Source organism: Periophthalmus magnuspinnatus, chromosome 13 (assembly GCF_009829125.3).
Source record: "Periophthalmus magnuspinnatus isolate fPerMag1 chromosome 13, fPerMag1.2.pri, whole genome shotgun sequence".
NCBI lineage: Eukaryota > Metazoa > Chordata > Actinopteri > Gobiiformes > Gobiidae > Periophthalmus > Periophthalmus magnuspinnatus.
Window position 1 is genome coordinate 10304435 of NC_047138.1, and position 26101 is coordinate 10330535.

The 26101-nt window shown below is 41.2% G+C and overlaps 1 protein-coding gene across 1 annotated transcript in view; it reads left to right on the forward strand.

Moving 5' to 3' along the window:
• Nucleotides 1-26101, forward strand: part of grik4 (glutamate receptor, ionotropic, kainate 4) — a 200799-nt gene that overhangs the window by 117631 nt on the left and 57067 nt on the right. The window contains exon 6 of the mRNA XM_033977353.2: nt 20887-21052. Coding sequence (XP_033833244.1) covers nt 20887-21052 — 166 coding nt within the window. The remainder of the gene's footprint in view (nt 1-20886; nt 21053-26101) is intronic.

Below are 26101 nucleotides of genomic sequence, written 5' to 3' on the forward strand. Positions count from 1 at the left end.
GGCCCCCGAGCTGAAACGAGAAGGGCATTGCTGGAACATGAACTCGCACTGGAACAGGAATCCGCGACAGAGGTGAGGTTGTCCAGCATACGGCTCCGGATCCGTGCCTCTCGGCTCCGGGAGGCGTGGCGGCGCTCCAGCTGCAGCAGGCGGGGTGACGAGGAGCGCGGCCACCTGGTGGTTAAGCTGTGCCACCTGCTGGGACAATGTCTGATTTAGCTCCAATAGAGTTCGAATGGATTGTTCATGCTGACCCAGCACCGCCTCGGGGTGAGAGTGCGTGAGGCGGCGCGTCTGGTCCGGGTCTGAGCCTGCTTGGTCCATAGTGGCCAGACCGTTCTGTCGTAACGGTGCGGATAGGACCAAAGGATGCAGACCAGAGCAGTTTTAACAGTGTTTATTTACAGCGGTGAAAATGCAGTCTTTAAACAGGTCACAAGAGCAGGTACAGGAACCGGGGAGCGGGAGACGGGTCAGGCGGGTGCGGTGCAGGTAGAGGCGGGCAGGACAGGACCAGGACGGGGATAGAAGCAGGTGCGGTACCAGGGCGGGCGGAGCAGACGAAGACCAGAGCGGGGAGCGGGTGACAAACCAGAGACCAGGACCGGACAGGAGACGAGACGAGCAGGAGACGAGACGAGCAGGAGACGAGACGAGCAGGAGACGAGACGAGCCGGAGACGAGACGAGCAGGAGACGATACCGGGACTGGAACGTGACGGCAGGAGCTGGGCGAGTGGAGGCAGGAATCTGGAGGGTGCATAAATCCAAATGAGCATTTGCAGGAAAGTACCAAATAACAAAGCTTAGCTAGAAACATTCACGTTTTACACGCGGACGGTCTGGCACCGAGTGTAGACTGCCAAGCCTTCTTGTACTCAGCAGCAGGTGGTGGTGATTAGGCTGATGCACCCCAGGTGTGCACGGGAGGAGTCAGGCACTCCACCCAGCTCCAGACACACAGGTAGGGGAGGGGGAGAGAGCACGGGAGGACAGGGAAAACTGACATCATGACACATCTATATTGTATCATCCAAACCCTGTCTTATTTTGTCTCCTGTTATTAAGAATGTCAAAATTACCCAGCAATTACAAGAAAAGGCTTGTAATTTCTTGCAGATAAAAAAAATAACATTTATGAATGTAATTTATTACAAAATAAAATATTAGATTTTTTCAACTGCATCCTCTCTTCTCACCATTTCTCATGCTTTTATACTAGCAGCCATATTTAAACTATGGAAGCTCATTCAATATCACTCTCTCCAGGCAGCATCCTTTCCTCTCACTATCCTGCTGTCTAAATTCTGTCATTGTGCATTTACAATCTACACACCTCATTGTCCTCTGTAAAAACACCTAACCTTCCCTTTGTTCCTGCAATCATGTAGGAAGATTTTTGTCACAGACAAAATTTCTGTATTGGTTTGATCAGCATGCATATAAAACATGCCCTATTATCATCCTGGCCCCTGACTGTCCTTTGGTGTGTCCTGCCCATTCCTCTAATGAGGTGCTGCTGTGTTCCCTGCAGACACATGGACTCCCTGTTGTTAAGAGATTGGCTGCTGGCTCGGACTGCTTTACGCTAACAATATAACACCAGTGCATTAGTCTTTAGGACCACATAAAGAGCATAGATAGGTTTATGAAGTGGTGAATGGTGCCAGCATGTGCTCCAAAACCTTATATCAGCATTTAAGACCTGACAGTCGCTTCTATGGCTGATATTCTTCTGTCTGGTGCTACTTTAAAGTACAGTCACATCAGATATGAAGGAGCCACTGCTTCTGACCTGTTTTGAACTCAAGTTTCTGGTCTGTTGCCCACTGCTTTTATGCGCCTCTGCTTTACTATGCTCTGTATAGCACGCTGTACTTGACAGGACCAGCATGGAGAAAGCACAGCACCACACACTTGAGTCTATGTGTAACGTATGTGTTAATTGTAGATCAAGGGAATGGAAGATTGAAAAATGGTCTAACTGTAAGTGAAATGTTCTCATTTTTAATCGCATTATGTTCCAAGTCAAGACATTAGCAGTTAAGTTTTCATATTTCATCTTGTACAATGTCCTTGAGTGTCCTGAAAGGCGCTTTCAAATAAAATGTATTATTATTATTATTATTATTATATTAGATCTTGAACATAAGATTCAGTCTTTGTGTTGCGTACAAAGAGCTAGTCTTGCGTAGCTACTGATGACAGCTTTGGTTCTACAGACAATAATTGTTTCACCTCTGAGTCATTCTATATGTAATTCTCTTATGAAAAGAATAATAAATTGAATTAGCAGTAGAACAATGGCAGGGAGACAGTGGAGGTCATATCAGACTTTAAATAATGTATGCTGTGCTTGTTGAAGTATGCACAAACCCTAAGCCCTATATTCCTCTAAATCACACACGTTATGTTCATTGTAAAGACAGTCAGTAGTCTTATGGGAAATACATGGAGATTCTTATTTTGTGCTGGGCTGCAGAAGACAGCAGCACGCCTCACAGTGTGCTCTGCAGGGGCACAAGGATTGGCTGCTGATTGCGAGCAGGTGGCCCATCTAACATTTATTCAAGTCAGATTAGATCAAATCCACTATTGTCTGAGTAGATCCAGAGATTAGGCAACAATGAAGAAATGTCACATGTCCCTGTTGGTGATTTTGTAACGATGCCGCCTGAAAAGTCAACTGATCAGTTTGTTTGTAATGAGTATATGGGAGGAATACTGGTGGAAGTAAGGAATGATGCCAACAAGCTCTTAGGGATGACAACAAATAACGGAGTAAGGTTTGATTGGACTAGATTAACTGAACTTCTTCACTTTTTTACACCAGATGCCATACAGCCAGGATCGCAAACATGCAGCAGTCTTTCTGGCTTAGATCCCTAATAAAAGTGATGTTTAAATCACTTTTTATGTGTAAAGGATGTTGTAAAAGGTTATAACTACATTTAAGTTGTTATTGGAAGTTTTATATGGTCAATTTTGTGTGTGCATGTCTTTTTGTTTTGTTTTTTTCTTTCGTGAACCTACAATACTCTCAAAATGTGTTGTAGCTTGCCACGCTTTCTGACATTTGACAGACACAGTGCGCTTTGAGAGACTATATAAGGGCATTTACTGATTAAAAAAAGAAGTCCATCTCTGGTGTCATGAATAAAGCACCAGGTGAAAATGTAGTATATATGTTGAGCCCTCACTTTATATTCATAGGCAGTCTAACTTTTTATTCTGTGGCGACAGTGCATATGTTATAAAGTGTGGTGTGAACAGCCAAACGCAACAGCTCCGCTCTCCCTGTACGCATATAGCTGTGTGTGTGTCTGTGTGTGATGGTACGAGCTCAGTGTGAAGATGGTGCAGATGCCTGGGTGCCTGGGACACTAGCAGCAATATTGCGGCTGACGGAGCCCACTAGGCGATCAGCACATCATGGAGCTCTCTCTATCAATCACTCCCCGGGTTCCGGCGCTGCTCTGAGCCTGCTTACATGGGTGACAAAGGAGCCAACACGGCCCCGCTGAGGTTCCACCAGTGGAAAAGGCTTTTGCTTGTGAAGTGCATGTCAGTAGTTTGTCTGCAGATTGAGGTTAGGGTTATATATGAGTTCAGAGTGGAGCTTCTATTATAGATTCCAATCAGACAGTCAGATATGTTCCATAGCAATAGCTAGTAGTTGATTCTGAGTTGTTTGATCTGATAAGAACGTGAAGCCATGTCCAAAACAAATTGTGGTACAGTGTAATACCTTTTCATCACAGTCAGCACTCATTTTTTCACTAGTTAGGAGTGGTGTCTGTTGAATTATCCCACACTTTTCCAATTGGCTCTGTTGTGGTCAACACCAAACACTATATTTCAATCTCTGCTTTTGTGTCTAGCTCATTTCCAAATCCACTAACAGGTGCCACAGTGAGTATGATATTATAATATTTACTCTATAATATTAGCCCTGTGTAGTGTATTTTAGGCAGCCGATGGTGCATATATCCAAAAAGGGTATTTTCAATCCTTAACACATGATCAGTACAGCAGCTTAAAATAACTTTGCTGCCAATAAGAATAATTTGCTCGTCATTTATTTCCATATGAAGGTGTAGATTTAAACTAATAGACCCCAGCAAATGTGGGTAAATGTCAGCAATTAAAGTTTAATTTGATATTATGATTTCAGTTTGAATATTTATGCTTTTAGCTGCCATTAGCTTCATTTACATGCTCAATGCACACTCAAGTTATTACCCCAAAGCTGGTCTCTCACTCCTATAAAGTATAAAATGTGCTATCGTCCTGTGTCGGCAAAAGCAGGTGTAAACACTCCGGTATGATTCAAACATGAAGGCCAATGAATATTAATGGAAGCTCTGATGTTCAGGGCTTGCTTTGGGCTTGCGCTACCATCTGGTTTTAAGGAGTACGGAGATTACAAAGTGCATTTCATAAAGTTCGACTCAGGTGTGAGCTTAAGGTCTGCTTGGCAAACTATGCAAGTATATCTATAGGTGGAGGTCAGCAGTGCAGTCTGAACCTGCAAGAAATTTGATAATAAGAAATTGCTCATTTATTTATTTTACACTGAGATAAACAGTAGGTGCAAACTGCGGGTTAAACAGTGGCTCTTTTCACAGTGTGCCTAGTGACAGGTGTAAGTGATGCTAAAACAGTTAAGCCCAAAAGAATGGCTTGTGTCTTGGGAGATGACTTTATTAACAGGCAGATGAAGTGCACCCGTGTTCTGCAGCAGCGCCACACACCCGGGTTTGTTAAGCAGGGCCATCAGACAAAGCCGATGCACAGATGATTGCTCATGAATAAGAGGCTGAACAAATTTGAAAACCTCTCCTTGTGCTTTTGCCGGAGCAGATTTCACGCCTCTATTGCTTCATTTATGTCATTACTGCACCACATTCACAAGAAATTAACCCATTGATTTTTGTGTCTATTGATCTGAGTTGGCCAGCGCACTTCATATTCCCACTGATTCCGGTTTCAATTCATGTTTTTTTATCCAGCATGTACGGGACAATTTAAATAGGCAGCTTGTCCAGCGCCTCAGCACGATATGCACTGTGGAATTGCTTTTTGTGACTTGATAAGGCAGTTCACCCTGCAAATCCACTCTGACCACTGAGTATTAATACAGTAGTCACTTCAGATAGAGTTCTGCCGAACACTGAACCACAGCAGGTAGGTCAACTCTGAGCCAAATACCGGCACGCTGCAAATGTCACTGATAAGGAGCCTGCACTAGACTTTAAAAGTGTAATAGGTTTGCATTTGGTGGAAGAAAGTTTTTTGTAAAATGTACTCAAGTCAATGTACCATCACTTCATTTATTTTTGATGACATATACAAGGGAAAAAACATTATTAAGGGAGTTAGTATTAAACTATAACATACCCAGGTCACTATCTTACATTTTGTTCTGCCTCTTCATAGTAGAATTTCAGCAAGCAACAAACTTTCAACCCCATGTCTATGACTCTGGAAGGTGCTATGGTGCGATTTTACCAGAAAAGATCATTTTGGAATCTCTTCAAATTCAGTCGTTTGCAGTGATCGTTTTCATATTCATTAAACAATGAGTCATTCTTTTGTTTCAAAAGTAAATATATGTAGATTCCCAACCTGATTTAAACTCACTTTGAAACTATAGATGTTTCTATAATATTTTTGAAGCTGAACAGACAAATTCCTCCCAAAAATTATTTTCTGGATGATGAGCAAGATCCTAGCATTATCTTTGAATCTGTTGTGTTACAGTTTTATATTTAAGTTACAGTATTCAGATTTATATTTTCTTAGACTTTTAATATTTTACATCAGTTTGGATTTTACTTAATTTCTCATCCTTGAATCACCCAGTTCAGCCTTTGGCAAGGTCCCTTTGGCTTGGCAGTTCTTGCAGTTTTGTGTAACCCAGATATTTTTCTGCCCCTGGTCCGTCTCTTTCTTAACTATTGCACATATCACAAGACTTGGTGTGTCAAGCTCTTTTAAACATGGCTGCGTGCTGCTATTCAGTTGTTGTTGTGTTGTGTCAGTTCTTCTTCTCCTTCTAAAAGTTACTGTTCTTTCTCTAAAAGTAATGTTGTTCCAAAACCAATACTGGTATTGGTAAAAGCTTTGATACAACACATTTTTCAGGTATCATTGTCGTTGAGGACTCAGACCAAATCAGCAATCTGATACCACTCTGTATTTTCCAGAACGAGGACCCCTGGCAGCCCCTGATGATGTCTGTGGCTAATGCTAACAATAACGCATAGAGAAAGTTAAATGCAAACTGTGGAGGCTCTGCAGACACTTAAATAATGATAATTATGACAGAAAACACATTTGTGTTACCTCTTTGATATCTTCATATAGAATTTGGTGTGTGCTGAATTTAGTAAAATAACTACGTGACCAAGAGTGCAGCCTGACAACAGCACTAACATAGACTTTGTTTACTCTACATAATTAGCCATGTGCTCCGAGGATGAGCATCTTTTTACAGGCCTCACTGCTGTTTTTTTGTCCTGGCTCTGTGGCAGCAAAGTAAAAAGTTAAAGTTAAATCAGCATCACTCCTCATAAAGCCTACTATACATTTGATTTTAATACTTTAGTCCCCAATCTCAAATCTCATTGATTCTAGTAGATTTTATTTACAGATAACATTTTAGTAGATTTATTTTTTACTCTTGTATTGTAGCAAAAATGCGTAACCTTAATGTACTTCTTCACACTAGTACACTAAGGCCGAGTATTGATATTGAATAAAAAAAAATAATAATAATATCAGAACAACACTATCTAAAAGTACTCTAAAGTAACTTATGTTGCTAACCTTTTTAGATGCCTCTTGCCTTTGTGACAAAGTGCTGTCATTAGTGCTAAATTTGATGTTGTTTGGGGTTAACATGCTAATGTCAGTGCTCTGGTTTAATGCACTGTATATAGATCTGTCAGGTGCTGGTGCGAGCTGTACTCTTTCCCCTTTATATGTATCCGATCTATAGACTGTATATATAAATGGAAATGGCTCTCCTTTGCAACAAATTTGAACTCTTTATTTGTTAAGTGACCCATTTATGTAAGAGTAATTACTTCAAAAACAATGCATGTTTGTTTCATTTCTATAATTTCTATTTTCCATTGCAGATTAACTAAATGATTGTCTTCACTGATCACTGATCCTCTTCTCTGAAAAGCCTGCTGGAAACTTTCACACCCTAAGCATGTGGCATTAAGGTAATGATAGTATTTTGTTAATTGAGAATCCTCCAAAGGAGCTAGTCATACTTCAGTTAGCTGTTTCTGTTTTTTGTTTTTTGTTTTGTTTTAAAGCAGTACTGCTTACCACAGCCACAATTAAGAATAATCAGTCCTTGACATTACAAGTGTAAACTGTAGGCTGTCTTTAGTATTGGATATGTGTTGTTGTAAAAATAACTTTTGGAGTTTCTTCCAACCCTGAGAGACAAGAAACTACCCAAGAGACTGGGCTGATTGGAAACAGGAATTTAACTGGCTTTTTTTTTGTATATTTACTATCTCCAAAACAGAAGCAAGTAAGCCATCTTAAAGCTTCTTAGAACTGCAGATATAATGACCCTAAAACAGATTAAAACCTTGTTGCCACAAATGTAGTGGACTCAAAAGTATATTAAGTTCTTAACAAAGTACAACTCAAGTACAGTACACATATATACTGCATTTACATCAAATTTGATGAATTTGAAATAGGCAACCCAGGGTTGCAAGAAACACCAAAGTGCTTTTTACAACAACACATTTAGTTCTAAAGACGGCAGACATTTTAGTCGCATTTAGCACTTCTAATATCAAGGACTGATTATTCTTAATTGTGGCTGTGGTAAGTAGTGCCGGTTTACAACTAAATTAAATAGAAACAGCTAATTGAACTATGACTAGCTCCTTCAGAGGAATTTCATTGAACAAAATATTATCACTACCTTAATGTCACGTTCTTAGGTTGTGAAAGTCTCCAGCAGGCCTTTCAGAGAAGATGATCCGGTTTTACCTTCATGGTTCACTGGTTCACATAGAGTAGTCCGTCGCATCAGGCCCTACTCACTGGCCTAAGACGCCCTAGGGCTGTGAGCGCGTAAATTGGAACGTGCGTCTTGGGTAATGCGCTTCCAGTTGTCACTTGAGGCTGGAATGTTTCAGGTGATTTGTGGTAGCTCTGCCTGTAACAGTGGAGCTGTGGCACTGTCGGCACAACTGCTGTTTTGTCTTTGGACTTTTGTTTTATGAACTATTTCCAAAGACGCAGCCCCTGGTACGGTGGGTGTGTATAAGTTGTGGATCATGAACTTCCTGGGCAAGGGGCCAGGTCCAGACGCTATAAAGTTACCTTAAACGTATGTCATTACACATTGTTAATTAAACCCAACGCTTATCTATAATAAGCACCTCTAGGAATACTTTCTCCATGTGAACTGGAGTGGTGGTGTTGCTGAAAATTTAGAATCTAATGTTTGTAACTACTCATAATGCCACACTAACCTATGGATCATATGAACTGGTTGCGACTTGTGCGCTCGTAATAAAAACTCTCAAAACATGTTGAGCTCTCGTTCATCTACAGTTCGGTAGTCAGTACTATCAAGGTGCACAACTGTAAATCTTGTAAATAATATCTGGCCATTCGCTGTAAATAGCACCACAACTAGCCTTTCATGATGAGCAAAAGATCAAGGCTAGCTACGCCTCACCCTGGAGCCAGGGGCCTGGTGGCCGGACGTTTCCCCACGGGGCTCATCCCGAAGGAGCGATGTGGGGCCGTCCTCCTGTGGACCCACCCTCTGCGGGAGGATCCATGAAAGGCTGGTGCATGGAGATCTGGGTGGCGGTTGAAGGGCGGGCCCTCGACGACCGGATCTCTGGACATGGAGACTAGCTCTGGGGACATGGAATGTCAACTCGCTGGGGGGGAAGGAGCCTGAGGTTGTGCGGTAGGTTGAGCGTTACTGGCTAGATATAGTCGGCCTCACCTCCACGCACAGCTTGGGCTCTGGAAGCCAACTCCTCAAGAGGGGCTGGACTCTCCATTTCTCTGGCGTTGCACATAGGAAGAGGCCGTGAGCTGGTGTGGGCTTGCTTATTGTCTCACAGCTCAGCCGCCTCGTGCTGGAGTTCACCCCGGTGAACGAGAGAGTAACGTCCCTGTGCCTTCGGGTCGGGGACAGGTCTCTCACTGTTGTGTCGGCCTACGGGCCAAACAGCAGTGCTGAGTACCCAGCCTAGGGTACTAGACAGTGCACCGGCCGGGGACTCCATTGTTCCACTGGGGGACTTCAATGCCCATGTGGGTACCGACAGTGACACCTGAAGGGGTGTGATCAGGAAGAACAGCCTCCCTGATCTGAACCCGAGTGATGTTGTGTTATTGGACTTCTATGCTAGCCACAGTTTGCCCATAACAAACACCATGGTCAAGCACAAGCATGTCCGGTCAGCCTACTCTCACCTATGGTCATGAACTTTTGGTAATGACCGAAAGAACAAGATCGCGGATACAAGCAGCTGAAATTAGTTTCCTCCACAGGGTGGCTGAGTTCTCTCTTAGAGATAGTGTGAGGAGCACAGTCACACGGGAGGAGCTCGGAGTAGAGCTGCTGCTCCTCCATGTCAAGAGGAGCCATCTGAGGTGGCTCGGGCATCTGTTACGGATGCCCCCTGTTCCGGGCATGTCCCACCGGAAGGAGGCCCCCGGGGAAGACCCAGGACACGCTGGAGGGACTATGTCTCTCGGCTGGCCTGGGAATGCTTTGGGATCCCACTGGAGGAGTTTGTGGGGAAGTCTGGGAGTCCCTCCTTAGACTGCGGCCCCTGTGACCCGGTTCCGGATAAGCGGTAGAAAATGGATGGATGGCTGTATAGCATCACAACTAAGCACTATTAGCACTGTCTGTGTCATTAAATTTTCTCATTTTTCCTTGGAGCCGAACCAAGGTCTTCTGAACTAGCCTGCTCCTACTGCTACTACTGCTACTGCTATTGCTACTATTGCTAAGTATTTCCAATCCATGTTAATTCATTTTATATGCTACTTTTGCTTTTTACATTTCTTTTGGGCTATTAAATACATTCTTGTTAGCTTTTTCATTTCCACACAATTTTGCCTTTTACTCTCTGTAATTCCCTATGGTGCTATACACATGTAAGTAAAGTCAAGTACTGATCCCACATATATGTAGTCAAATGGCTGCTCTGTCTGTTTGGTTGTTATCGTTCTGTGGACATATCCTCAGACTGAGAGCAAACAGAGCCCAGGTGCCGGACTGCTTCTGTCTGATCATAATTAGAGGCACACAGCTGTTGTGTGCACCTCACTGACCCTGGGCACACTGCACTATTGATCGCTCTTGTCAAGACCGCAGCAGCCCAACACCCATGCGCATATCCAAATCTTGTCTCCAGGAAACGCTCTTGATTTGATCACGGAGATGAAAGCGAGGCACCGTGGTGACTCCCAGGTGAGCGGTGAGCAAAATGGATTTCAATTTAGCTGATAGTCGTCATGAAGGGTATGTAAAAGGCCTGCGTCCCATATCACTGTCTGCCTTTGTCTTGGCTTAGTCATGCCAATTATGACAGTTAAAAGTGTTGTGAGGAGGGAGATGCTAATGTTGCTAAGCCAGCTGCACATTAACTCTATGCCTCCAGTTCATTTCACTGTGAACAGAAACTCATCAGCCGCCATTACGTTCCCTTCATCTCCAATCTTGTGTGCAGCGCAAAGGCCAGATTTGGAGAATTTGTGGCCTGAGCTGTTGCCAGTTTGGCTGTGTAAAGTTGAGGTATTCTTTGTTTGTGGGGAGTAATTTGACATTTGGCAAGAGTCCCAGAGCTGGATTAAGAACAATGTTAGATTAAAACAGTCCATGTCCCTCTAGAATTTCACATCTAACTCTACAGACAAGTGTTTTCATGCTTCATAAACACAAGCAGTCTCACACTGGGCTCTCCACCATATGTTGTCTTAATGTATTGGTGTGAGAGATTCCATTTTTGTTATTTCTTTTTTGCATAATAGCTGCTTTAGCCTTTTTTACTGGATGCTGAAAAATTCTTGTGAGAAAATGAACTTTTTCTGTGTGAATGCGCTGATCAATGCGATAGAGATCTGGTGGTCAATGTTCCAGTCTTCTAAAAGGCACCGTGGGATCAGCCGCACACTTCATCTTTATCACTGGCCTGCCTCAGCACTGACCGCTGGGAGCGGCCGCAGTCTCATTACCAGCACAAATAGCGATCTGGCTGCATGGGCACGGCCAAGCCCCAAGGTGGGAGGGAGTAGGCAGTCCTATCCCATTCCATCTGTGTTGTCTCATCTATTTCCCATGAGCTTTGGGAGTTTTCTGTGCTTTTTGTGAATGTCAACAGCTGCCCTCACTAAATCCCCTGTAACCCTTTTGGTTCGAAAGGGGATCAGGTAGACAAAATAGCCCAGCACCTGCCCTGTTCCATCTCTGACCACATCCCTGCCAAGAAGACCACTTTGCCATTCACGCCTTGGCATTGCGTTTGCTGACTGATGGACAGTGTCTGCAGCAGCATCTGTTCTCTAATGCATAGTGGCCAACATAATTCTCTCAACTGCAGTAGATGCCAGGCAGTATACCCTCTGTTCTACTGGTGCCCAATTTGATTAGCTCAGATTGAATTCACAGTTTGAAGATTTTCTCAGCTTCGGTTTTGTTTAACACACGGTGCCAAAGGGATAATTTCATCACCACAAATGTGCAGTGTTGGGCAAAATCCTTCAAAAAGGTTATTAGTTATAGTTACTCGTTACTTTTCCCATAAAGTAATTGCGTTAGTAACTGTGTTACTGATGATGAAAGTAATTATTAACCAGATTAAGTAAGTAAAAGTAAAAATCCTCAAAAATAAAAGCTATATTCAGCCTTATTTGGCCTGCAAATCACCAAATGCAGCGTTATTAGCTATTCTTTGCAGCACTCAAAAGCTGAAACAGTCTCACAACTGTACAGTCACAACAACTGTCACTCAGGCCAAACAGCGCATTTACTATACGCACAGATATCAGAACATAACAATGACAATAACAGCACTTATACACTTGTAAAACCAGAGGTGAACTGCCAAACAGATATTAAATTAGCTGCACTTACAATAAAAAGCATGAGACAGCTGTGTCCACTTTCGCATCGACGTCTTTTTAGTGTTCTGTAAACTCCAAATGCATGTGTCACCCCTGCTGTTGTCTGTTTTTTCTATCAGTAACAATGACAATAATGTATATCCATAAAATCCACTTGTATGCTGCATATTTCCTCTTGGAATAACCTGGCTATAGCGCGTGTCAGCGCTAAACCAGCAAAGATTGGTCACCCTTACAGTCAGTGTTTTTTTTTTTTTTTTTTGCCAATTACTGTCTGTAATCCCTTATTTCAGTTTTGTTTATTTCCCAAAACAAAGGAAAAACTTTGCAGCTCTATAATGGCATTATGGCAGAGGAAGTCATTCTAGATTACTCTTTCTCGTTAGTAACTCCGTTATACTAAAACAACTTTATTCCTAACACGGCAAATATATGACAGAAATTCTTCTCTAAAAATAAGAAAAAATGCAGGTGCAATCTATCTATCAAAAGTATACAATGTGTCAAATCATAAAATATTGAATCACTTATTTCGTATTTCTGACAGAAGGGAACGTTTGTGTTGTGCAGTTTGTGTATATTGCTGTATGTCAAGTTACTAGTGCAGTAGTTACATTTGTACTACCTAACACTGAGTTTCAGTTATTCCTGTATGTGCCAAAAATGGATTAGCTGTTGTGACAATGTTAATGAACCACATAAGAAAATGTTGGTTCTTCAGCAGCACTGATGGAACTCTTCTCTCGCTGTACGTGACGCAACATAAAATTGCCGTGATGCTATTGAACCATTTTGTGCTGCTGGTCCTTAGAGTACAAGTTAACAGATGTAGTGGCTCATTATGTGTCTGTGCTCCATATGGCATAGCTGCAGACCCACATCTCCTTGTTGTCATCGGACCCCCTCCCTAAGCACGCCAGTTAGCTTCACAGCAGACAGGTAGCAGCATGGCTCAGGTATGCATGTCAATGCTACAGCCAAGGAAACTGCAGCCTGTTGGCCCAAACGCAAAGGGAAATTAGCCTTCACCATCACTCTGACTCAGAACGAGGGGGGGAACTAATGCTTGCCCAGATTCGATTCTGCCCCTTAAATGTAGGCCTGTGTCCCTGTTGAGGTGAGGGATACAGGCTATTTTAAGATGGATATTATCGTGGGTCCAAAGTGCTGAGCACAAGCTTAGGTTTGAGATATGTGCCTTTTATTTCATCCTAATCTGAGTTAATCACAGTGCAATCTTAATGTAATCAAGGCAAGTATAATGTAAGTGGTGTGTAATTGGTCTGAGGCAATTCCCCTGCCATACATAGGTTGTTTCTTGTGGATGTTGGAGTGAATGTTCTGCAGTGCGTATACGTATTGGGCCAGTGTCCTGGGAGAGCTTCCTCATTAAATGCCTGTCAAAGCTCTGTGCAGATCTGCCAGATTCTCTGTCACACTGAACACACACACATACGCACGCACACATACGTACACGCACATACACACACTATGGAGAGCCCCACTGCACTTTCACTGTTATATTGCAGCTTTCTGTAGCTGGACTTGACATGGAAACTGTATAAACCCCTGGACTGATATTACAGGTAAAGTCAACTAGCAAAATTAAATTCAGCTTTACTTGACTTTTTTAACACTTCATTCAGTCAAATTTTTCTATTTCCCTCCATACTTTGCATGTTTGTCAAACTCATTAACTTGCCAGACTGAAAATTTCATTCTCTGCAGCTGTGTCAACAGTAGTGAGAAATTCAAATTGTGAAAACATTGCACCTTTCCAAAGGCTTTGCCTGAAGTGTCATTCATGTTGCTGCACAAGTGTTCAGACAGCCTGTCTCACACATTTTATTAGAGAGAATTCAAATGGCTATAAATTGAAAATATACTATCAAAAGTTGACTTTCACAGCGTTTATATCCACGCAGACATCTTAGTGTACTTAACAACCAAATTCAAATAGCCTTTTCCTAAAACCTGACAGACCACTCTTGTCCCAGTCTACATGCAGGGCAAAGAACCGGTACAGGTAAGAACGGGGGCATTCAAGTGCTTCTAGTAGTTTAGCATAGGGACTAAACTTTAGAGCTATAATTACTAATAAAAATGATTATCATACATATAACCATACTTCTGGTAGAAATAGATTAGTGGCCTTAGTAGTTAAGCATTTTATTTTCAGCATATATAGCATATACGCCCCATTGAAGCCCCAGTAGCTTTCACTTAAACAGAGCGGAACAACACAAAACATGTGCATGGTGAGTGCTTGGTGGAGAGGCTGTAGTTTGTTGTTGCTGCTGATCTAAAATGAGTGAGTGCACGTCCAAACACATGTCAGAATTTTTCCCAGCTGTTTTTTACTCATGCATTTGAATGCCTCGCTTAGTCTGTGCCTAATGTAAATCGGACTGTGCTGTTACATGCAGTGGGCATCCAATTACATATTAGATTCTCCAGATGTGTTATTGGCATCTTTGAGATTTGATTCACAACACTTCAATTGTAGGTCCCAGGTTTACGTGCATTTAGAAAAATCAGTTTAAATTGAACTAGGTTGTTATCCAGTTTTCCTGACGTGCATGTGCATGAGTGTGAATGAATCACAACATATTTATAGCCTTCAGAGACCACCAGACAATGAACATCTAAATACTTGTGCTATTGCATTGGCTCAGTGTTTAGAGAAATTAAACCGTAAAGACAGAACATGAGGCCGGGTGTAATATTGCGTTGTCAACTTATCGATACAATTTATGGTGTGCTTTTTCAACAGCGCCATGATTCATTTTGCTGCATGATGTTCCTTGTTTTTACCTCTCTAGTCAAATGGACTGTGTGCCCTTGCTCACTCTTTATGGCCCTGTCACGTGACTCTCCAAATTACCCACTAAGTGATATAGTTACCTTGGCCTTTATTTCTGCTTTTTGTGCTTGTAATTAGTTATTCACTCTCATCATTCGAGATGTCCCTGAGCAGCCTTTAGAGCAGATTTATGAGTTCAACATTGAGCTATAGAACATTTATTAACACTTTATTTTAGAAAGCACAAATTGTTTAAAGGATTAAATAACTTTTTTTTTTTTTGGTAAACACAACAAGCAGAAGGAATTGAAATGTTGCACTGCTAATATACTGATCAATTAGCACCATGTCAAGCACTCCACAGTTTTGCACAGTTTGTTATCGTGGCTTCAACCCGAGTGCGTGCTGTTATTGTTTGGGAAAAGTGGGGTAGTCTCGACAGTTAAGTGCCACAACAGTCAACAATTAGAATAAGGACTTCTTCAAAGCACTACAATCTACTCCACATTATTCATGCCATTTGATTCCTTTTAGAGCAGCAGCATGTGATACTGACTGCAACTCTTAAAAGGCCTTGAACATCACCAAGAAAACATTTTTAGGGATGATTTATGTGGCGTCTGTATTAGACCTGTCACCTGACATAGCAGCGTTATTAAGGATAGCGCCTATTACTTGTCTTTAGAATCAAACGCAATGCAAGAAATGACAAAGCACAAAATATGTTTCATTTTACATAGTGGGAATTAGCTGATGGCCACACTGATGCATGTTTGTCAAACGTATTAACTTGCCAAACTAAATTTCATTCTGTACAGTTGTGTCAACACTAGTGAGAAATTCTAATTGTAAAAACATTGCACCTTTCCAAAGGCATTGCCTGAAGTGTCATTCATGTCGCTGCTTAAATGTTCAGATGGCCTGTCTCACATTTTATTAGAGAGAATTCAAATGACTATAAATTGAAAATATACTATCAAAAGTTAACAGTGACAGAGTTTATATGCACATGCAGGGCAAAGAACTAGAAAGAAATAGGTGCAGGATTACGAGGCATTCAGGTGCTTCCAGTAATTTGGCATAAGGACAAAACTGGTAGAAATAGATTAGTGACATTAGTAGTTAACTGATGAGAATGAACTGATGGTTGTAGAAGTCAAGTAAGTCACAAATCAATAAAATGAAATGTTGTTAAATGTGAATAAAATAATAGCATTCATAGCAGGATGTCATCAACAGCACAATGTAACTTAATACAACATTATGCAGACTTTAAATGTGCTCTACAAAACTTTTCTGGTCAAGTGTTTGCCTGCTTGTCTTCATGAAGATGTCATTGGTTTATTAGGAAAGTTCCACAATGTGACATCTAGAATGTCACTGCAGGTGTTTTATTACTTAAAATACCTTGAAAAGCATGCATTCTTACTGTGAGCGAGGCTACATCTCCACAGATCTGACCTACTTGGCCTTATGGCATCACCTACTTATTTGTCCTCATGGAGATAGATGCTTCAATGTGATACAATGGAACATCCCAAGCAAAGCAAAAGCATTTCCACAGAGACAAGGAGGTGGTGTACCATCCACCTGAAGCATGACATAGTGCACCTTTAACTGTAAAATATATTTTAGATATAAATTGTAAATGCTCTTTGGTGCTGGTGCCTATACTATTGAAAATCTGACAAAACTGTTAATCTGAAAGCAGCCTTCCTCTACCATTATATTGGCAATGAGTGCCGTCTGCCCTGTTAATCAAATTATGCAGTGCTAATCACTCTGTCGTCAAAATGTGTGTCTTAACCAAATCCGTTCCGCTGCTCCAAAAGAAATGACAATGTTCATAGAAATCTAGTCCATATTGTCTCTCATACTTTGCCTACCTAATCCAGTCTGTTATTCCCAAGATCCACTCTGGGTTTTGTGCTATGCCATAGCACTGCTCACAGGTAGCGGTAGCGGCGCCAGGTCATTCCAACAAGATAGATGCAGAAACTGTCCCAGTCAGAAGTAAATTATACTAGAGTTTGTAGATGATAATAAAATACATTATACTTAGTGTCACTTTGTAACTAAACAAAATGGAAAGCAAGTCTACTAGTTGCTAATTCATGCTTTTGAAGAGTGCAGATGCAATCCTTGCTTGCTCCTGCTGCTTTCTTCTTTGCTTTTTAATCATTTTACCTCTTGCAGTGCTGGAAAATCAGTCTATCGATCTCAAGCAGCAATGAAGAGTTTACGTATGCACATCATGCTTCAGTTCATAAACATGCACCAACACCGACATAAGATGCTGCGTTATGTCATCGATGTCATCGAGCTCCCGAAGCAGTGGCAGCTACAAAGACGCGAGCAAATGCTCAAAATGTTACTGCAAAGCAGCAATACACAGACAGCGCTGCAGAAGGACACTGTAGCCTCTTTTCCACTGGCACGGTTCGCTTGGGGCTGCCTTGGAGCCGGTCTGTTTGGTGTTGCTCCCTCCGGCTGAGTTGCGTTTCCAGGGCAGGGCTTTGCTATGTGAGGCACTGACATCACCCAAACATTACAAAAGTTTTCTTTATAAATAAAATCAAAATCATATTTGAATTAGACTCGTAATCATAAAGCCGATCTCAGCGATTGACAAAAAGCAAACAACAAAACAACTTTCTCTAGCTAAACTCAGACTGAAGTCATAGTCTCTTGGCCACAGAAACATAGATAAAGTGTCAGCAGTCATCTCCAGTGTCTCTCTCTAAAACCTTGAAATCAGGCTAGAAATCTAGGGGTAATAATGGGCTCAGACTTGAACTTTAATCAATAACGTCTGCCACTTTTTACCATATAGAAAACATTTAAAAATCACAGGTATACTGTCTAAACCAGACATGGAGAGATTTATCTATATGTTTGTGTCCTGTAGGTTAGACTACTGTAACGGCCCGCTCACTGGCCTCTCCAAACGAGTGTTAAGACAGCTGCAGTACATCCAGAATGCTGCTGCTTGGGTTATGACTAGAACCAGGAAGTATGAGAACATAGTCCTGTGCTCAGGTCTCTGCACTGGCCTCCTGTGAACAACAAAAGCCCATTTCTGACATGTTAGTTCTCAGAGTGCGAACCATCTTGCACCCTGTGGACTTCAGGGACGGGCCTCCTGCTTGTGCCCAGAGTCAGGATTAAACATAGAGAATCAGCGTTTCAGTTTCATGCAGCTAAAACCTAAAATAGTCTTCCTGAAGATGTGAGACAGGCCTCAACTTTGACATTGTTTAGATCCAGGCTCAAAACTGTTTTGTTTAGCTGTATATATGACTCAAAGGAAAGGTTTTTATTCCACACTCTTCTCTTTTAAAGTTAGTTTTATGATGACTATTTATATTTTGATTTGTTTATATAGTGATTTTAATGTCTTTTTTATTCAGTATAGCACTTTGAGTTCCTTTGTGTGCAAATTGTGCTATACAAATAACTTGCCTTGCCTAGTTTACTACGACTGTTAGCATGATTTGTTTGACAGATACATTGAGGTGTGCTCTGTGTATGGGTTCTATAAAACAGTGAGAGGATGAAAAGTGACTTTTGTGTGTTACAATTGTGATTTTGGCTGCTACTGCTTTTATTTAGGAGAACACCATAAATAACTGCTGCTTTTATTATGCTTTTATTTGAATAAACCTGTCACTAGTTTGGATAATGACAGAAATATATTGTTACAGTGAAATATGTTTTAGACTATATTATTTTGCTGTGCGATGCCCAGGCATGTTTATAGCCTTTCAAGTTAGTGTATCTAGGTTTCGCTGAGCTTTCCATTGTGCTACTGATGATGAATGAAGACTGTGAGCCCAGAACTTCCCAGGAGACAGTAGTGAATCCAGTGCCCAGGTCTAGTAGGGGACTGAAAAGGACACAATGTACTGCATATGCCCGCTGTATAAATACACTCCTGTTCTACACCCCACTGCCTCAAATCCATCCAACCACCTCAGGTTTAGTGAATGGGGAAGATAATAAAACACAGACTATATGTAAATGAACCAGACACAGTAGATGCTGGAATAAAGCAAGTTAAAAGCCATACTTTTTCCCTTTTTTCTTGTGTGAAGCCTGTGACCATTCCCAAGTTTTAGGGCACTGCAGCACTCGCGCTGTCAGCAGCGACTGTGCCTCCATCCATCCACACTCACCTAGGGATTCAATTACACCCTGATGGGCAGCAGTGGAAAACCAATCCCTGGAATGTGGGGATGATGGGGAGGGCGACGTATGAACAGCAAAAAGCACGCAGACAGGCAATCTGGCATGATGAAGAGGCTTCCCTTTGGCTGCAGCTCTCGGACCCAGCACGCACTCCCGTTTCCCCTTCAAGCCCCACTGCGCGCGGGAGCAGAGTCTGGCTGACCGACCAGACACCTGCCACACTACCACCAACCCTCCACCCCCCGTCTGTAGCTTTTATCCACCCAGGCTTCTCTGATAAAAAACTGGCACTGTTGTTTTACTCTGTCCATGATTTGAATGGGGATACAATTAAAATTCAAATGTTTTCGTTGCTCCTGTCTGCTGCAGCTTTTTTTTTTTTTCCACCATTATCAAACTCCTCAGACTGGGTGCTGTGTAGTTAACCTTCTGCTCGATAGAAGAGATAAAAATGTCATAACTTTTATTAAAGATATGCCAATGTGATAAATGAGTTTGCCATAGCTGTAAAGCTGTGGAAGGGCTGCTGTAGAGCTAAATGGTATATGAGAGGCTCAAATATCTGTAGAGGGAGAAAAAAAAAATAGTATTCCATCTTTAACACTTGTTTTAAATTTGTTTTAAAATTAATTATAATTACTAATTACTGAATCCAGTAAATGCAAAACTGAATTTGGTTACCATCCACATAGCAGAGACCATAAAGGCCAGTTTGTTGTCATTATGTTTAATTTGGTTAAAAGACTATGGCAATAGTTTTGATATATGGTTAACTGACTGCCTTGGAGGAATAGCACCCAGACCTCATTTTCACAGTTTCATTTGATGGTTGAGAAAAGTCTGGGCCCTGGACTGTTTATTAATGGCTCCACACATCCACTAATTAACCAGCTGCTTCTGTATACTTCATGCAATTATTTAACAAAGTGACAGCTGAGGGCAGAAAAGAAATATATGTGGAAATCTACCAGTGCATACAAATGTAGTTTTGTGATAAATCTAAAAATGTTGTTTCTTGATATTTCTTAGATGAGAAAGTTGGATGCAAGGAATGGGGTGTGTGAGACAGTTAGATTAAGATTAAGGAGGTCAATTAAGAGAAGCTGTGGTTTTAGAAGGCTTGGGTGAGCTCTGTTACTTTCCATATTTCTCCACAGGAATTGACAAAACGTTGCTGGCTATATTTAAATATGAATACTTTTTGTCCTTGATGTATCGCATATCCCATGTATATTAACAGCTTAATTAAACAGACATAATGCTAATAATGGTGTGATCTAACTGGGTTGTGATCAGGCATGAGTAAAGGTCATGGCCAAAGCATGCGACCCTAAACACTGTGCACACAACTATTTGAGAACAGTAGTTGCGGGGGTGTTGCTCCAAGAGTTCTCTAACAAGGTCTGTCCGTGTGGGTGTAACAAAACTAAGTGTCAGATCCATACTTGTTCTTTACATGAGCTGCAGCACCCTACTAACAATGAACAATGTGTAGTGTGAATATGCACATTACCTCAGACCCCAGGGTTATCATTGCTTGCAATTTATCATAACAGTGTAAACCGATTTGCTTCCTCTCGCTGTCTGCTGGCTGTCTGCTATTTTTAAGCTGCAATTACCTCTAACTGTTTCAGCATTTTATCTGTTTTGGGGTTCTCTGTGTCTGCAGTTGTGTGATGTATTGTAAACAAAGCCTTGTCAATTCCAGCTTACACTATAAAATGATACATATTTATGCATTGTTATTTTCTGCAGGTGCCTTATGTGAAGGTGGCTCCAGAAGACATTTTGAAAGTGCAGTTTCCCCGCTTCACCACGTTAGATCTTCGGCCCACCAACACAGACATCAGCCTGGCAGTGGCTGGCCTCCTCACCTTCTTTAACAGCACCACGGCCTGTCTCATCTGTGCACAGGCTGACTGTGAGTATCACACCTCCACTATAATATCACAATATACTACACTAAGCGCAGACCCTGCCCACATCTGACAATACACAGCAAACACTTTTGTTTATTGGCCACACTTCGACACATAGAATCACACACAAGCTGCACACCAGCTGTGTTCTGACAACACCTCTTTCCACCATCCACACTTCTACAATTAACTGCCATTGTTTTAATACACTTTGGCATAGGCGGCAAACAGCAGTACTGTACAACAAACTAAAAGCTGAATTTAACAACTCCACGTCTGCACTGGAAAAATAAAAGAAGAAAATATCACAAAGGGTGAAAATATCGCATATTTCTGCAGAATCATTTAGCAAAGCACTAAACTCTTTTAATCTGAGGTGAGATAAATTTGATTTAATTTGCAAATTATGGGTGACCAATGAGCTCTTTCCAGACTGATACTAATCCAATACAGACCAGACTAATATTAATCTATATAAAATATACAGAGAGAAACCAGGTTTGATATTAACTGTTGGTGGATTATTGTTATTTGTCCTAATTTTACTAAAATATTCAGTCTTCTTTTTGCCCTGGGGTCTCCCAACCTTCCCTGGCAAATCCAGAATGATATCTCTTAATACCTGCACTAATACAGAGCTGAAGATTTTTTCTGTAGAAAAGATGGATAAAAAATGGTTTGTCAGAAAACGTAAGAGCTGAGATTTTGATGGTTTGTAGAAGATGTGGTAAATAACATGGATGCTGAGATTACCGGTTTTCTGTTATTTACTTACTTACTTGGACAAACCTATTGTTGCGATTCACTTTTTTCTCATATTCATAATATATGCAATAGGTATAGGTATAGGTATATGTTATATACCTATATACCTATAGGTATAGGTATATGTTTTACTAAGCTCTCATTAGTTGTCAAAGATACTGTATCCACTGACTTTATGGTCTGTAATTACAACTTCTTTGATCACTTAAGTGCTCCCAAATAACCTCTGTTCTAATCAGTGATTCTTCAAGGATCAATTGGAGGCACCAAGCCTTTATCAAAGTGACCATAGAAAAAAGTGACTCATTCCTGTCCGTTCCCCTGGCTGTTTCAACTTTCTCCTGCCTCCCCCGCGCTGTCTGCTGATATTTACGCACAACCTTTACATGCATGTATTCAACATATTTCAGCTTTCTTTTATCCTCACCAGATTAATTAAAAACTGGGATCATAGTGTTTTTCATTCTGGCGAGGCCTCTTGCGTTTTCTGATTCAGCTCGGATCCTGTTTCTCTGACATTTATTCTTCAGTGAGCTGATTAACACTGCACTGGCAAAAACCACTGATAACAAGTGGACCTTTTAGGCACCTCCCAACTCTAATACCAGATGGTTTTGTGCAAAGAAACTCATTTTTACCACGACTTTTGTTCCCCTGCAGGCTGGGGGACTTTTTTCTTTTCTGTGTCACTAGGCTAAGACCGGGGAGCAGAGGAAATGAAATGAGATGAAAAGATTGAATGCATGGAATGGGATGGGTGAGAGTTAGATAGTCAAGATTGAGGTGGTCAATGAATAGAGGCTGTGGTCTCCGAAGGCTTGGGTGAGCTCTGTTACTCATCAAATGTCTGGGGTGGACTAAAGTGATTACTATGACAGAGGGAAAATGATAAGTGTAACTAGAATTGACAACACTGGAAAGCGAGAGAGAATCCAGGAAGTGACATGGTGGCATCGATCGCCCACATGCATGCCTGATTCATTGAACAGAACAGACACAAAATGGCAGCGTGCCTGAACTGCATTGTGCATCTTCATGTGCCAAAGTCTGTGCTCAGCAATAACATCAGCTGAAAGTCATTGGACTCTAGCTCCCATTGGTCGCGCCCATCTCTGCACAGTGGGTTGGTAACTGGCTGTCTGGGATGGGTCCACGTGTGCTGGCCTCATTAATCACACGAGCCGGTGACAGCCTAATAGAGCGTAACCAATTCATGAATATTTCGTAGGCATGGCTGAGGAGGCAGGAGCAGAGGAGCTGGAGTTGTGCCCAAAGACGTGGTGCACACCAGGACATGCATTAATCTTACTAACCTACTATCAGCGGCAGCCCCTGCTCTGTGACCAGCTCTTTCGATCCATTGTATTGGGACAGCTGTTGGATGGTCACATTTGTACTGTCCAGGGTGGTAATATGAAGGCCGAAACAAATGTATTATATTATGTATACTGGTGATTGAGGTTGAATCCTAGTTTATTCACTTAATTATTTTGATTGTGAGACATATGGGAACATTTTAACCCCCAGTGTTTTCCAGGTGGCCGTAATGTTATGCTTTGATTTCTTTAGCTGCCAATGATAATAATATCTGATCCATGCATTAACTCGCAGTAGGTTTTTATTCAACCACAGAACAAGGTTATTTTGCTCACTGTGTTGTTGTGGGAAGTCATTGTGAAACACTACACTATTGCATTACAGGTTCCTCTGAGCTCTGATTGTTCTGTTTGCTCTTTTTCATGGTTGGCTGTTATCTAGTAATTTATGGAGGATTTAGTACTCGCCTGCTGCCTGTGTGTGGCCGTGTGAATGAGCGCCTGTAAAAGGTAGTTTAGTGACTAGAGGAGAAGGAAAGTATAGAGCATTGACAGTAATTGCAGGAGCTGGTTGTTATGGGTAATAATTATGGTTTTACCACTGATACCATGGCAACAGTCGTATTTTGGGCATTTTCTGTAGAATATGACTTGGGATATCACATCAGATGATCACGATTTCATAAGTATTCATAATTATTTTGAATTATTGATATTATGACAAAACAACAGTGAAATCCTTAATTCACTTTCTTGCACACTAATACAGTGGGGGTCGGTCATGCCAGGGTTCAAAGGTTGTGAGGCACTGTGCCTGGGCTGATGAGATGATTTTTAACTGAAGGATTTTCTTTTTTATTTCAGAATTTGGATTTCCTGTGTGTATTGGGACCATGTAAATTCTTCACAGAAAAGTTTTATGCAGTCTGGAATTCAAACCTCAGGCCATATATTTGTCAAGCAGATGGCAAACCAGTGCAACCAAAGTTTAACTCCTTTACCTGCGGTTTTATATTCTCTGTAACAGTGTTGGGAGAAGTGATCCTTCTGAAGTTCTTTTTAATCATATGCAATGCACAGACGGCTAAGCTGGAGAATGAGCCATCCAGGGGGATAAATCATTCACAGGTGCAATAGTAAGGAGTGAATAATAAAGCAGAGATAGAGGGCTGATTGACAGGCATGCATCACGTCAGACGGCTGGATTTTATAGTCTGCATTTACTGTTATGGTAATTGGTCTAAAATAGATGTGCCCATCCTTTGACATAGTGTTTTGCCATCACAACATCTAAAAGCAATGGGGGCTGTTATCACAGACTCATAAAAAGGACTTTTTCAGGAGAAATAAAAGGTAGTCATAACATTCAAGGCTCTGGTTTTGAGTGTGGCTGTGTTCCATTTCATTCACCTCCATCTCACATTAAGTATATGTCCTTCCGTGTCTGCTTTGTGTGTTTCATGTGTTCACACTGTGATACCAGAGGAAAGTGTTGTTGGGTTTTGTGGTGACAGCATGCTTTTTGAGAACATCAATTTATCTTTACTATGGCAATCAACCTATACAATAAAAGAAAGTTGCATCGATTAAACAGAATGAGTGCACATTTAATTCATCTTAAAACAATATAAAACCTACTAGTACAGTGAATAAAGAAATTTAGAACGTATGTTTTATCCCAATCCTATTCTAATATTAGTGTAAGAACTTTTAGAACAGCACATTTCTTCAACATGTGAAGTTATTCTTCTTCTGCGCTCTTCTCTTTTAATGTTAATTTTATTATGATTTGTTTGTATTGTGACTTTAATGTCTTTGAATGACCTGTGTGTACGAATTGTTCTACACAAGCAAACATGCCTTATAAATCACAGAATCCCCACGAAGACATATTCAGGGTCACACAATCAATACATTACAAATGGACACTAAAGAATACAACACAGAAGACACGTTTTTTTTTTTTAAAACTGGAATGTAATTTCAATCTGGACAGACTCAGAGACAAATGAACTTATTAAACAGACCCTGGCAGAGACTATGGGCTATAGGAGGGAGATATGGGACAGGATATGTGATTAAATCTACCGGTTTGCTGAGCAGAGGAGGATGAGAAATAAAGACATGAATTTTGACAGTTTTATTGCAGAAATAAACAGATATTGTTGCCAGTTAGGTCAATTGAGAACAAATTCTCATTTACAACAACAACCTGGTCAGGAGGCAGCCGCACAAAGAGTACACAAAGAGCAGAACAGTGAATACAATGCATAATAAACATATAAATAAAACATCAGATCTTCACACAATAGTAAAATGAATCAAACTCAGTTTTCTTCAGGAATTGTAATGCTTGGTCAAATACAATTAAAATTTTATTGACAAACTACTGGGGACCAAATAATGTGTCCTGCGTAACAATTGGTACATGTACATAACAAGGCGCTGATGTTACTCATGTGTGATCGAGTGTGTGTCAGTTGCCCAAAACAGCCCTGGTTGTTCATCATTTGCAATGTTTAGTGTCTAGCTTTAACTACCCTGTTGAAAATGCATTAAAACACAACATTCCATCAGGTACCAGCCTGTAGAATGCAGCCCAGTTTATGCACAATGGGCTGTATATAGAACAAGCTGCAACAGACTAACATCATTTAGCTCACAATATGTAGCCCACAGATTTATCCACAGAAGTATCCCATCACACTGGCTCTTAAGGCTCCCTTGACAAGACATCTTTCTTTTTCAATAGAGCTCATTGATGGTACCTCACTGAAGTAAATCCTTTAACAAAGTTATGCCCGTCTCGTGTGGCTCCTTGTAGTCCTGCTCAGAAATGTTTTATGAGTTTAGTTCAATCTGCCAGAGCACCAAGGTGGCCTCAGTTTAAGTGAAAAAGTGTTAGTGTTTGCCTGACTTCTGACTGGTGCCGTATTTTACCTCCAAGTGCATTCACAATACATGAATTAG